At 34.0% G+C, this 15,127-nt stretch overlaps 1 protein-coding gene across 1 annotated transcript in view; it reads right to left on the bottom strand.

The window, feature by feature from the left end:
* Window positions 1–15,127, bottom strand: part of CRPPA (CDP-L-ribitol pyrophosphorylase A) — a 303,756-nt gene that overhangs the window by 111,524 nt on the left and 177,105 nt on the right. Inside the window, exon 9 of the mRNA XM_032402001.1 lies at window positions 2,221–2,352. Within this exon, the coding sequence (XP_032257892.1) occupies window positions 2,221–2,352 (132 nt within the window). The remainder of the gene's footprint in view (window positions 1–2,220; window positions 2,353–15,127) is intronic.

Genomic DNA, 15,127 nt, shown 5'->3' with positions numbered 1-15,127 from the left:
AGTCAACTGGCACCTGTGTCTTTAAGGACAAAAGTAAACCCTATATTTTAAACATTCTTACACATTTCAGACATCTTCACTATTTTATTTTAAAGAAAAGAAAAGCAACATCCAAGTAAGCTATCTTTGCTTCTTAAAATGATGAGAGACATATTTTGAAGGCTTAGCAGGGTCATTTTCTATACAGTCTTGACAGCTAAGTAGACAGATTGCTTAACAGGTCCAAATTTGCTCAAAATAATAATGGTCAGCTGCAAAGTAGTAGGCTGCAAAAGCTCCTCCTTTTCAACAAGACCACTCTTCCAATCACAGGTGCAGAGTCACGTAGATATGCAACTCCATGGCATTCATGGGGAGAGAATGCCAGGTGTGGAGAAATGAACAATTTTGTTGCGAATATGAACTCCACAACAGTTGTCAGATTTAGGAAATAAAAACACAAGGTGCCCAGTTATACTGAATTTCATGTAAGATAACAAAAAATTTTAGTGCAAGTATGTTTCCTGTAATATTTCAGACATACTTGTACTAAAAATTATTGTTTATCTGAAATTCGCATCTCACTAGGCATGCTATATATCATTTGGACCATACTCTCCCACTGGAATATCAACTAGGGTGCATACAGACCCTTTGTGTTTAGTCTAAATCACAGGAAAAATAAAGTCCCGGGGACGGTATGTGCTCTTCCATTTCTTAGCTTTTGAGATTTTTCTCAATGAACTATTTTTATAACTACATAGTGTAGCATGAGTAGTGTGCATCCATGACTCCTTCGCATGGCACAAGGGAAAGAACTGATTTTTCCAACCACAATAATCTGGAATACAACCAAAGACAATCTATTGAAGAAGGAATATTTTTTTAAAGATTTTATTTATTTGACAGAGAGAGAGACACAGCAAGAGAGGGAACACAAGCAGGGGGAGTGGGAGAGGGAGAAGCAGGCTTCCTGCTGAGCAGGGAGCCCAATGTGGGGCTCGATCCCAGGACGCTAGGACCATGACCTGAGCTGGAGGCAGATGCTTAATGACTGAGCCACCCAGGCGCCCCAAAGACAGAATATTCTTGAACAAAGATACAGACCCGAGTTCTTATTCTTACTCTTCCAGTTATGCATTGTTCTTGGGCAAGTCTGTGTTATCTCTTCAGGCCTTGGCTGCCCTGACTTCAATAGCCTGTACAAGGCTAATATATTATACTTCCATGATCCTCAGTAAATTTAGCTTTGCCTCATTCTTGTTGACTACCCAGAGTCCATACTTACATATTATGGAAGCAGAGAAAACCACCTCAAAGAAAACCAAGGATTGGCTAAAAGATGGTCCTTATATTTAATTAAAATCCATTTGTTTCAAAAGAAATGTTATCTTCAGGCTAAAAGGGTACCTTAAATATTTCACAAATAATAACTGTTATTCATCAACAATACATTCCTTGGTCAGTACAAATCACTTTATTCCAGACCAATAAAAACCCCATTGACTTTTCCACTTTCTTGATTCTTGTGGGGTACCTCTAAGACACTACAAAGCATTCCGCAATTTCAATAAAAGGTATCTATACACAAAGGGCAAATCCATCTTCCCTAACACAGTCTCCAAATAGTTTGATTTAAAGAGCATTTCTTTGCACTAAGACTCTACAATGCTAATTCATTTTGCCTTCAGCTTAACTTTCTGCTATTAATAGAGTGACAATAAGAATTTTTCTCTAAATACCATGCCCTCTTATAATATGAATGTCAAGCATTGCTTTCAAGTAATTAAAAACCTGATCACCAACATCTTTAGCACAACATAAAAGAAACAAGCCATTTCAAATTACACAAATGGCTGCATTCTGAACTCAGTTAAATACAAAACTCTAGTTCAATTTGAATTTCTAATTTCAAATTCCAAATTTAGGACATACTTAAAATAATTTATTGTTTATCTGAAATTCAAATTTAGCCAGGCATTCTGTATTTTTTTATTTAAAAAATCTGGCAACCCCATGTGGGCTACCTAGTATAAGATATTCACCAATTTCACCTTTTTATTTTCCTTCATCAGAACACTTGTTTTGATTTTATTTTTCCCTCAAGAGAGGTTCTACCTATGTGAGAACACAGACAATTTTCCAGCCAAAATTTTTCTTATCATTAATGTATCTTTGCTTTTAAAAAATCAGATTCCCTCCATTAAAACTGTAGTCTACAAAACACAAAATTTTACTTACCTGTGGGAAATATATAAGAAGACCAGATAATAAAATATTTCTTTTTTTCACTTCCTTTGCATATTCCCTGATCTGTATTAGGCTTTCCATTTTCTCATCAAAAGGTACTGATTTATAATCAAGAAAATATACCTGCAAAATAATACAAAAGGTAACATTAGAATACCATTCCTTTCACTTTCCTTTGAAAAATATAACATTAAAGAAGCTCAAACACAAATATATTATTGTAATTTTTATCAGTGTGTGTTAATTTCTAGATATGCATTTCAACCATAAATGTTTATTAAAATTGATGAATCCTCCTTTATAAATAAAGGCAGTAAACAGTCATTGAGAACACAATGTTGAAAAATACAAAATGCTAATATTCTATTTCTACTTGTGTCAGAGTCAAATGTATAAAGAATATATGATTTCAACCATTTGTTCAATTTAATTTATAATTTGAAACTAGGCTACATAGAAATATTATATATTAGTTACCAATATCAATAAAATTTAAGGGAGTGCTTACCTATTACATTCATAAATATTTTTAGAAGAACCCCTTTCAAATAATTGAAATTCTAATAAATTACCTATTTCTTAGAGAAAATCCAGAATTTTATATGTAATTTTTAGCAGTGTTAAATAGTATTTTTCTTGAAATTATTCCAGACTATTTTTTAAATATTATTTTTCATTTAAATTTTAAGTAGCTCAGGGTAAGTTTTCCTCTTTCAAATTATTGAAGTTTTATGGTACTGTTCATCTTTTGTGGGACATAAAATATCTAAACCACAAGAGCATCAAAATAAGACACAATTGCATACACAGAATAAACACTCAAACATTTGTATTCTTTCACAATACCAAATTTAAGAAATGCTCAAGAATTATAATTTGTTCAATTACATGTATTTATTATCTAGAAATGTTTTAAAATCTACTCCACTTTGAAACTCTTATACTAATCCCTCCGCTTCCTCTCTTCATTCATATAAACACACGCTCTACAGAAAATACAAAACAAAATCTTACTATGTTCTTTCTGTAACAGAAGGGAATGAGTTTCCACCTACCACCTTGCATTTTGCTTTTCCAGGGAAAAGCACTTAACATCCATTTTAAAAGAAAATCATGTGAGGACATGTATGTATATCAATTCAGTAGATCTTCAGTCACTATTTCTTGGACCTTTTCATTATAGTTAACCGAAGACATACACATATAGTTACTTCCTCCTAAAATCTAAAGTGACAATGAAGACTTTTTTTCTTAAAAATGCTCTATCCATTAGAGAACCAAAAGAATAGACAAAAAAGCAAAAAGAAAAATTGGAAGATAAAAAGCACAAAGAAAAAGGTCTCAGGCTTTACTATCTACTGAATAGTTGAAGAAAAGACAATGTGACCCTGTGACCTTGAGCTCACCCTCCCTTAGCAGTGATTCCCTGAAAACTTATAAAGATGAAATCTCAGATTTTTCACCAGGCAACAATGCTTAAAGCAAATATGAGACTGGTGAACCACAGCCAGGCTGGAATAACTGTGAATGAACTATAAATATTAGACTTTCCTTCGGGGTAATTTAACTTATAACCAGGTGTTCCCTAGCTGAGACCTGGAAGCTAACAGTGATCAGCTGTTAAAAAGATACTAGGTCCTATTTGTAGCCTGAGCGTTCTAGAAGGATGGCTCACACACCACCTTTCTGTGATCTCCTTCCCTCCGCCTTGACAAGGTGGAGGAAAAGTGGAGGGGAAAAAAGGCAGGCCCATACTAATGTGAAATTAAGAGCTCAAGAGCTAAAGCTGAAGATACATGTCCATCTCTGCATTTTCTCCTGTCCTGAAGTCTTTTAGGACATTGTACAAACTAGTGCCACAGGATTCTTCTAGTCTTGTGAGTTTAAAATATCTTTCTGAAGCTAAAATTGCTGACTGTGGGCTTGTCCAAAAAAAAAAAAAGAAAAGAAAAGCAGGCTAATTCCCCAAACTCCAGGCAATTTATGTAATTGCAGTCCTGTTACGAATCTAAAGCTAGGGGACTGGCTGAGACTAAGACTCTCTCCTGGGCCCATACTGCCAGGTCATTACATAGTCCCATACCTTCTAGACTAAGGAACAACACTACTGTTTGGTGTTACATGCCTCAGAGTACTCTTTAACTCTTTTACCTGCGTAATTATCTGTAATATTTAGATACCAGGAAATGTCAGGAGCCACCATGCCCAATATACTTTATATGAATGGAATGTCCTAGAGTTTTGCAATGCACAATCTGGGAAACCTTACTGTTAGCCTAGATACTCAATGAGGCAAAGAGACATTTCTTGTTTAATACAAGTCTTCCTAACAAATTTTCAGTCTGAAAAATCTTACAGTAAAATAAAGGGGGGTGCAGAAAGGGTTTGTGGAAAAAATAGCACAAGAAGCAGAAAAGATAAAACCACTCCACTTTGTAATTACAGCCTCCATAGAGATTTAAAATGCACAGAAATTAAAGAACGGAAATGCTGGTAACGTATTAATTGGAGAAGGAATGATGGATACAACTGGGAACGGAGCTCTGCACTGCAATGCTGCCATTGAACTTGGCTCAGGAGGAAGTGCACCTGCCAAGGGAAACTCCCTGCAAAGTCAGAGCTGGGAGCAGGTGCTCATTTTTCAACTTTCCTAAAATAGTGTCCTAAAAGAGAGCCTAAAGTTAATAAAAACTTTGGGAGCTTAAAAGTGGTATAAGTAAAACTCTCGACAAGAATAAATTATACTGGAATGAGAAGGCTCAAGAGATAAAGTGTGCTGAATCTGCATTTTGTTAAAAAAAAAAAAAGGACAGAAATTAATGATTTTACACTGAGTTAACTTAGTGATTTATGTATTTTTTAAAATAATGGTATTTAACTAAAACTATATACATCTCTACTGTATAGTTTTTGAACTTGCAGAGGGAGGAAAATATTATCTGTATCAATGCAGCAAATTATAGGAAGAAATTAAAGTAGCAAATAAAACAATTCTCCAACAGCAGTAACAAAATAAGCTTGTGGAAAGAACTCAAATATAAAAGTAATACAAATAAATTGAGCATATTTAACCATCTCCTAAGTAACAGATTTACCAGATTGGATTTTTAAGGAAAAAATCTAACAATATGCTAGTTATAAGATAAATGTCTAAAGCAAACTAACCTGAAAAGCACAAAATAAAAGGATGAACAGACATGCTTTGCAAACACTACCAAAAATGAAGGTTGTAGCAATATGATTCATTTTAGTTTAAGACAAAAACTATTAATTCACATAAAGGCAAAAGGTGCATAATAAAAAAAACAAATTATAATAAACTTATTGAGAACATAGATTTGAATACACAAGACAAAATATTTGACTGATTATGAGAACATACTTTCCAAATCAATAAACAGAGATGTTACTGCACTTGTCTTAAAAACTAATGTACCAAACATATTAAAAAACAAAGTTGGAACAGATTCTGCTTCCGGTGCAGCAGCTAAACTGAGGGGTTTTTCCTCTCCCTCCAAGGTTATAATTTTATTCCTGTTTTTCTGGCTGTTCTTATCTAGGAAAAGTTGCATATGAACTGATGTCACTTCCAAAATATAGAGACCTAAATCCCTTATTTATTGATCACGTAGAAGCTAATTTTTTTTTTCAGAAACATGTATTATAGCAAAAACAGATGGTGAATTGAAAAACAAAGCACAATAGTCTTTTAAAGTTCTCACCAAGTCATGAAATGTCAAACAAGGACTGGAAGACTTTCACTCCAGCTAAAGATCTATTAGACACAACACACCCTAGTTCTTTGGAAAGATAAAAGATAATGGCATGTAAAGAAATCAGTAAGCCAATGCTGTTCACCACACATTCCATGAATTAATGCATAAAAGTGAATTCTAGGCAAGCTATTTATACATCTACAAATTGCCTGTATTACCCCACCAAACCATCAAACTATGTTACCCATTAAGTAATCAGTACTTAAATTATAGGGAAAGTTTAAGAAATGTACTAAAACATAAGACTCTGCTCGACATTGTACTAGTTGACATAATCAACTTTTAAAGAAACAGATATGGATATTGACCTTATGAAATGTATTAGCAGGTTGACAAAATTCAAACATGAAGTAGGATACATCTCAAAATTCTCTTTCACTAGATGGGTCTGATGACATCATGATTAACAGAAGAAAATCTCCAGCAGATGTATTTCCTAATACCAATACCATGAAATTTAAGCAGGTATTTTACATTGTGCTACTAATTTTGAACTTCTACACCAGTTACTTAAGAGTTCCAGGAAAAAATTCAGTGGGTACAATAAAGCAATCAATTTTAATTTTAAAGACAGGGCAAGTTTATACAACTACAGGAGAGGGTTACAAAATGATCATGATAGCTCAAGAGAAATGTAAATGTTTTTGCCTTAATAAAACAAACTTACAGCATGGATAGTCTTGCATCCATTGAAATGTAGCAAAACATTTCATGTAGGTTGAGTTCTGCAGATTTGCTTATAGCTACATCAAGTAGATATTCTTTGATCTCTTTTTGAACTGTTCACTCACTTACTACTTGTAAATTACAGTTACAATATTTCCCCCTTAGGATGCCATTTCTAACAGTTTTTTTTTTTCATTCATACATAAAAAAAAAGTAAGAACATCTTCCTACCCTCCCCCAAAGAATGTTCATTTTTTTTTTAACATAGCAAATTCACTCCTATAAACTAGTAAACTGCTTAAACATTTAACATATGGGTAGCTTCATGGCTTTGTGGGTGGGCAAGGTTTCTGGCACTCAGAGTTTGGAAAATGCTCCTCTGTGCCTCATGTCTTCTACATTCAGTTCTACGCATGCTTTATATTTGTCTAGTAACTATTTAATACATCCCTGGCCCCAGACTGAATTGCAATTAATTTTTTATACTTTAATAAGTAATTTTTCATTTGTCTCTGAGGACAGGTACATTAATTAAAGGACAATAATTAATACCAAGTACAATATTCTTTAAAACCTCAAGAATGTTCCATACCCCTACATTTAACACTTCTGCTTCATTCCAGAACCCATGTTAACAGGCCTAAGAAGGGAATCAGGAATTGTTGTAGGAGAGGAAACCGAGTCTTTGTTTATTTGAGTAGGAAGTCAATTCTTGAAGCTTCAGTATATATCCAAATATGCACTGCCTTATGCCCACCACAGTGGAAGGAAGAATGGTTATGGTAATTATCAAATAATTAAGTTAGAAAGAATTGGTAGATAGACCAGAGACTCTCTGAATCTACACAACAGATACTGCAAAATTATCTACCTATCTGTACAGAAAAGTAAATTGTGTGAATCAGGCCCAACATCTAACAACACCATTTTTCAAAAGAAATACAGGGAGATCTAACAAAAGATAAAACTGGTCAATATTAAGCAGATCAAAGACTGTTGAATCTCAGATCTGTACCTCTGAAACAAATAATGCAATATATGTTAAGAAAGAAAAAAAGAAGAAGAAGAATGTAGCAGGAGGGGAAGAATGAAGGGGGGGAAATCGGAGGGGGAGAAGAACCATGAGAGACTATGGACTCTGAAAACAAACTGAGGGTTCTAGAGGGGAGGGGGGTGGGAGGATGGGTTAGCCTGGTGATGGGTATTGAGGAGGGCACGTTCTGCATGGAGCACTGGGTGTTATGCACAAAGAATGAATCATGGAACACTATATCTAAAACTAATGATGTAATGTATGGGGATTAACATAACAATAAAAAAAATTTAAAAAAAAAAATATTAAGCAGATCAAAGTAAGAATTTAAGGAATAAAAAAGTAAGTTTAGAGAAACTTATCACCCCAACTATTTATGAATTACATGGATTCTATCAATGAAAATTATATATTAATGAGCTGTACTTTCATTTTTTAACTGTACTTTTAAAAAGAAAAAGGAACAAGCTTCTAATGTTGAATCATTTCATTTTGGAACAAGTTCATTTTTTTTAAGATTTTATTTATTTATTTGAGAGCAAGAGAGAATGTGAGCGAGCACAGGTGGGGGGAGGGGCAGAGGGAGAGGGAGAAGCAGAGCCCCACTGAGCAGGGAGCCTGACCAGAACCTTGAGATCATGACCTGAGCCAAAGGGCAGATGCTTAACCAACTGTGCCACCCAGGCGTCCTATTTTGGAACAAGTTTAAATCAACGCCATCAAGCAATTCAATGCATAATTCTGATGAATAGAAGCTAATTAAAAGTTGTAAGCGATCATAAAAATTCAGAGCAAATTTTTAACAACTCATCTATAAATCTTAAAATACCAGCAAAACTATTAGGCTGAGAAATGAGGGCATTTAACCAAAGTAGTAAATAAACAGTATTTCACATTAAAATATTAGCCATACAAAAGATTTAAATGTTTTTATTGATTCCAAGAATTAAAAGTAATTAAGTTTTATAGTATCAAGACAAATGTTCTACTTGCATATCCATTTAGTTGCAGATCCTTATGTAAAAGATCAAAGAAGTAACAAAACCAGAACTTCACATTTTTAAACAGGCACTAGGAAAACCTAACATAGCTATATGTTTAAAAATGATTTTTTTTTTTCAGATTTCATAAGATATTTCTCCTATAAGAATAGAACTCTGCCACTGTTGTATTATGGAACAATTACCTGAAGCATTATATACCTCTACAATTAACATCTGTACCATCTATAACAAACTTTAGAATCAAAAGGTATCAGCAATCCCAATGATTAATATGAAGCATTGACTTGCTAAACTAGTATTATTTAAAACATATGAGGGTATGTGCTACGGTGAGTGCTGTGAATTGTGTAAGACTGTTGAATCACAAACCTGTACCTCTGAAACAAATAATACATTATATGTTAAAAAAAAAAAAAAAAAAAGATAGTAGGAAGGGAAAAATGAAGGAGGGGAAATCAGAGGGCGAGACGAACCATGAGAGACTATGGACTCAGAAACAAACTGAGGGTTCTAGAGGGGAGGGGGATGGGAGGATGGGTTAGCCTGGTGATGGGTATTAAAGAGGGCACGTTCTGCATGGAGCACTGGGTGTTATGCACAAACAATGAATCATGGAACACTAAATCTAAAACTAATGATGTAATGTATGGGGATTAACATAACAATAAAAAAATTTAAAAAAAAAAATTAAATAAATAAATAAATAAATAAAATGAACAGAGAACTTTGCTCCTAAAAAAAAAAAAAGAAGAAGAAGAAGAAGAAGACAGCAGGAAGGCAAAAATGAAGGGGGGTAAATCAGAGGGGGAGACGAACCATGAGAGACTATGGACTTTGAGAAACAAACTGAGGGTTCTAGAGGGGAGGGGAGTGGGGGGATGGGTTAGCCTGGTGATGGGTATTAAAGAGGGCACATACTGCATGGAGCACTGGGTGTTACATGCAAACAATGAATCATGGAAAACTACATCAAAAACTAATGATGTAATATATGGTGATTAACATAACATAAAAAAACAAACAAACAAACAAAAAACATATTAAATCACTAAAGTAAGTTACAAAAACCAGGTATGTGGTTCTTCACTAAGTTTAGTATAATTGTCTTTATATATTTTAATAACTTATCAAAATTTTATTGTACATAATAAAGTTTATTACACATTAATCAACAATCTGTAATTATCAAGGTTGTCTTCAGGTGATTTAGATAAGCATTACATGATATGTTTAAAAAATAAATAATGAGTATTTTTGGAGTTCACAAATAAAGGTACCTTATTCTAACCATTACAAAGTCCATTTACATTTGTAAAAATTGATTCTACTTTTATATACCTACTTTATATATCACTTAAAGTGATTCTTGACATTTTTAATATGTTTCAAAAGGCAAAACAATAAAAAACCTTTTCAGAAGATGAGGTGTTTTGAATTCTATACAGCAAAAACAAAAAGTACTCAAAAACATGATCAAGGAGATCAAAACGCAGGTATATGATGCATGTAAATCATATTAGCATAGCCTCCACAGATTCATCCTATGCCTTTTATTAAGTATGGCAAAAATACTTTAACAATCTCAGTAATTAACAATTTCAGGAATAGTCATTGGTAGCATTTAATAACCTCAGCTCTCTTTGATCCCAGGAAATTCATATTACAATAACCAAGAGAAATAAAAACACAAATTGAGATCTTACCAATATTGCTTTTGAATTATTTGATAACATTAAATTTACATAATTATAAAAAAGATACAGAAAAACTGTTCTAATTTAAGGAAATTTAAAAACATTCTCAGTCTCAGAAAATATAATTCCCAGAAATTCCAATTGGAGTGCTTCCAATAACTAATTAGAAGATCAATGGTACTTTGCTTTGGACTATTTTTGATTAAAATAAAGTGCTAACTAAACTTTTTATTTCTGAGAACATTTTTTTTTTTTTCATGAAGCTACATCATGTAAGAGAACTGACGTGGGGCACCTGGGTGGCTCAGCTGGTTAAGCATCGCACTCACGGTTTCAGTTCAGGTCATGATCTCATGGTCATAGGATCAAGCCCCACGTTGGGCTCTGGGCTCAATGCAGGAGTCTGCTTAGACTCTTTCTCCTTCTCCCTCTGCATTCTCCCTTCCCCCCAAAGAATAATAAATCTTAAACAAAAAATAGAACTGACCCAATATAAAGGGTAGTCAATAAAACATAGTCTAAAACTGCAATGTCTACTAAAGTAGCCACTAGCCATATGTGACTATTTACATTTAAATTCAAAATTATTAAATTTAAATAAAACTGAAAATGCAGTAGGTATACTTCAAGTGCTCATAGCAACAGGTAGCTAGTGGCTACCATAGACAGGAGTAGAGCAATCGAACATTCCATCACTGCAGAAAGTGCTAACAGGCTGTGCTCATCGAGGACAAAAGAAGCCTGCATAATATCATGCTCATCATATATCCCATTAATTTTTTTGGTCATTAACTTATGTGTCTGTGTTATAAAAAGGATTTTTCTTTCCTGACTAAATGTTAAGTTACTAGTTAAAATCCTACTAGTAAAAGTACTCGAAAAATTCTATCTGGAATATACAAAATTATTATAGCGTCTGACCTAAAACAGACTGAGCTTTTTCTTATTTACATATATTTCTGAAAATGTGGATCAACATGAATGTACGAAAATAAAATTCAAACTGAGATGGGTCCAGCTTCTATTTTTGCCTAAGTAGGCGTAATTGGGACCAAACTTACCTTTCCACTTCCAACAAATAAGCTAAGTACACAAACTAAACAAAACAAAGATATTTAAGACATGACACACCTGGCAACTAGGGACAGTTCTGAGAGATGAGAACAAATGATATGAGCCCTACGTCTGCACCAATTATCCTTAAAATAGTTTCCAGGCTATGGCACATTGAAGGGAGAGGTGGATATGTGGGTTTCAGAGCTAGAGAGACAAAGGTGGGGAGAGTTCACAAAGTAAAGCTCTAGGCAAAGAGTGAGAAGGCTGGTGATTATCAGACTAACTCTCTCCCATATTTAGCAGAGTACTGATCAGTGCATGCATTTGAGAATAAAAACAAGCTGAGGTGGGGGAAAAATTCACTGGAGATTAGATAGAACAGTGCCTGATGCACACCCAAGGTCAGGAGTAATGGTGGGAGCCATCAGCCAGAATGGAAGACTTCATAATTTACAGGGCATTAGGTAAAATACTAAGAAGGGTCTTGCCTCAGTTGTGAAGAATGATTAGACCTACATTAAATATACTAATTAGTTGGACCTAAAAATCATAGAAACGACATAAAAAAGGATCAAACTATTTCCAACTAACTATGCCCCAGGAAAAAAGCTCAAAAATATTCATAGTAATAAAAAAAATCCAGTACCCAACAAGGTAAAACTCACAAATTCTAACAGCTAATCAAAATATATCAAATGTCCAAAAAAGCAGAAAAATATGACCCATAAGGAGAAAAATCAATCAAAACCAACTCAGCAGTGACACATTTATTAGAATGAAAAAGGACATTAAAACAATTTTACAACTATGTTCCATTTGTTCACAAAGCTCTAGGAAAGAATGCATGTGTTAAACAGAAAAAAGGAAGATGTAAAAGAATCCTACACCTAACTTATAAAGATGAAAATATCATCATCTGATATTTAAAAAAAATACACTGGAGGGGATTAATAGATTAGACATTGCAGAAGATTAGTGAACTTAAAAATACAGCAATAGCAACTATTTAAAATGAAACAGAAAAAAGACTCAAAGAAAAAAAAGGAAAAATAAACAGAGCATTAGTGAGATATGGATCAACTTCAAACAATCTAACATACAGATAATTGGAGATCCCAGCTAAGGGTAGAGAACAAAAAACAATACGGCTGGAAAATTTTCCAAGTTAGATGAAAATTAAAAATCCACATAGCACACTTTAAACACACACACACACACACACACACACACACACACACACACACACACACACACGTTCAGGCATATAAAGCCCCAGGAAAGTACTCATAAAAAGGAGATAAATACATCACTTGAAATTGACTCAGAACTGGTATCAATGTGCCAATTAGCAGACGAGGATATTAAAACAGGTACGATAACTGTTTATCATTTATTCAAAAGTTAACTAGGGAAATCGAAGATATAAAAAGGTAAAAAGGATACAAATCAAAATTCTAGAAATGAAAATTACAATGCCAAGGTGAAAGATACACGATATTTTTTAAAAATTCAGGCATGTGCAAGTCTGCATACATAGAATGGTAAAAAGAAGGTACATCCTCACAGCATATGTGTGCTGAGCTCAAATGAATGGCCAGCCAGAGGTAAGAAACATCTGCTTGGCACATGCTTTCATCATGGAATAAGAATAAACAGGAGCGCCTGGGTGGCTCAGTCAGTTAAGCGGCTGCCTTCAGCTCAGGTCATGATCCCAGGGTCCTGGGATCGAGCCCCACATCAGGCTCCCTGCTCCGCGGGAAGCCTGCTTCTCCCTCTCCCACTCACCCTGCTTGTGTTCCCTCTCTCACTGTGTCTCTCTCTGTCAAATAAATAAAATCTTTAAAAAAAAAAAAAAAAAAGAATAAACTGAAAAACACAGATGAATGAGTGAAATATCACATTCTGTTGATATACTGCAATCTTAACATTTATTAAAGGTTTGAAGGTAACTTTTTCTTCAATTTTATATTTATGACAAGTACACAAACTTCTCACTTTCAGGCTTCTGGATTCATTTAACTGAATAAGATAGATTCTAAGACAAAATCCTTCTTCAACTGTTAATATTATAATTATCTAGTAGGTCAGTCAGTGTATTACACAATCCAAATAAAAGGCAGAAATAGACTAGGAAAAGAAATAGCCAACTATAACCCATAATCTTTGCTTTCAAACTTTTGTCTTCATCAAATAGCCTAATATTTATTAAATTCATAAGTAAATGCTATACATGTGAACTAAAATATAAAATTAATGCTCATAAATACATATTTTAAAATTTGCTTAATATAGTAGTAAGCCATTTAGAATTTATTTTGAAATGAATATAAAAGGTAAGCCTCCTCTAAAAATGTTGGAAAATTACCCCCAAGTTCAATTTTTAAGAGAAAAATAGATTCCCTCTAAGGAATGAAAAACACTTCAAAGATTAATGTTACTTTTTAGGGTAAATCTAGAAAAATACTTAAGACATTATCAGTCTTTTATTGACACAATAAGATGAGCTTCTTAACATAAAGCATAAAGATATGATTCACAAAATCTAAAAAACATATATATGTAAAATAAACAATTATAGTTGCTGAATGGAAACAAATTTATTTTTCTAAAAAGGCAACATGGAAAAATTTGAACTATACTAAAAAGAAGGATAACACAAATCAAGATAATAAAATTCATAGTTTAAATTTATACACAGTAAATAATACCGTAAAAACTCAGATAGATGTAGTATTATTCTCAAGAGAACATAGCTATTCCTTAAGATGCATACCTAGCCACCTCATTCCTTTAAGTCACCACAAAGCATCCATTTGTGGTAGGCAACACTGCAACAGGATGGAATAGGAGACATAATGACTAGAAATGTCAAGGCAAGTTCAAGTCAAGAAACATTTCTGAATGCCCACGCATGCTCGTTGGGAAAGGGGAAAAGACTCTGAGCACAGAGGTATTAAGGAAGGATTCCAAGAATATGATCACTCAAATTCTAAGGATAGTAAGAGTCAGGCAAGAGAAACACTAGAAAAATGGTGTCTCAGGTCAAAAAACTCACTAGAGTCAACACATGTCTGTCAAGCAATATGGCGCACGTGCTACAAGAGTTCATTAGCAGAGGGCCAACTACACAGTGAGGCAATGAGAAGCAGGGTGATAAAAGTAAGCAAGAACCAGGCCAGGCCAAGGCTTTATGACCTGACTGAGCTTTGTCCAGTAGGGAATGAGGAGCTTCTAAAAGGTTTTAATAAAGAGAGTACCTCCTCATCAGCAATTAGCAAAATCTGTCATAGTAGCAATGATGAGGTCAGACTGAAACCAAAGAGAGACAGCTGGGAGGGACACAGCTCTTGGAGAGAGGAAGATAGATTCCTTTTTTTTTTTTTTTTTAAACAGCATGCATTTGAACATTCCTCTCAAAACTGAGAAGAATGATGAAGACTGGAGATAAAAAGGTATGAATTGGCACGAGTGATATTTTAAATCCAGAGACTTGATGACCCCAAGATATACTAAAGAAACATCTAACAGGTATTTTAGGTAAAGGTACCAAGTAACAGTGGCAAATAGATCATTTAGGATTGAAAATCTAAACCAAAGTCTAGGAACCTCCAGCCCACGTGTCTAATCCAGCCTCCCACCTTTTTTTTTTTTGTCAGTGAAGTTTTACTG

The sequence above is a fragment of the Phoca vitulina genome, unplaced genomic scaffold (assembly GCF_004348235.1).
Source record: "Phoca vitulina isolate PV1807 unplaced genomic scaffold, GSC_HSeal_1.0 scaffold4, whole genome shotgun sequence".
NCBI classification, from domain to species: Eukaryota; Metazoa; Chordata; class Mammalia; order Carnivora; family Phocidae; genus Phoca; species Phoca vitulina.
This window is presented reverse-complemented; position numbering and strand designations above follow the sequence as displayed.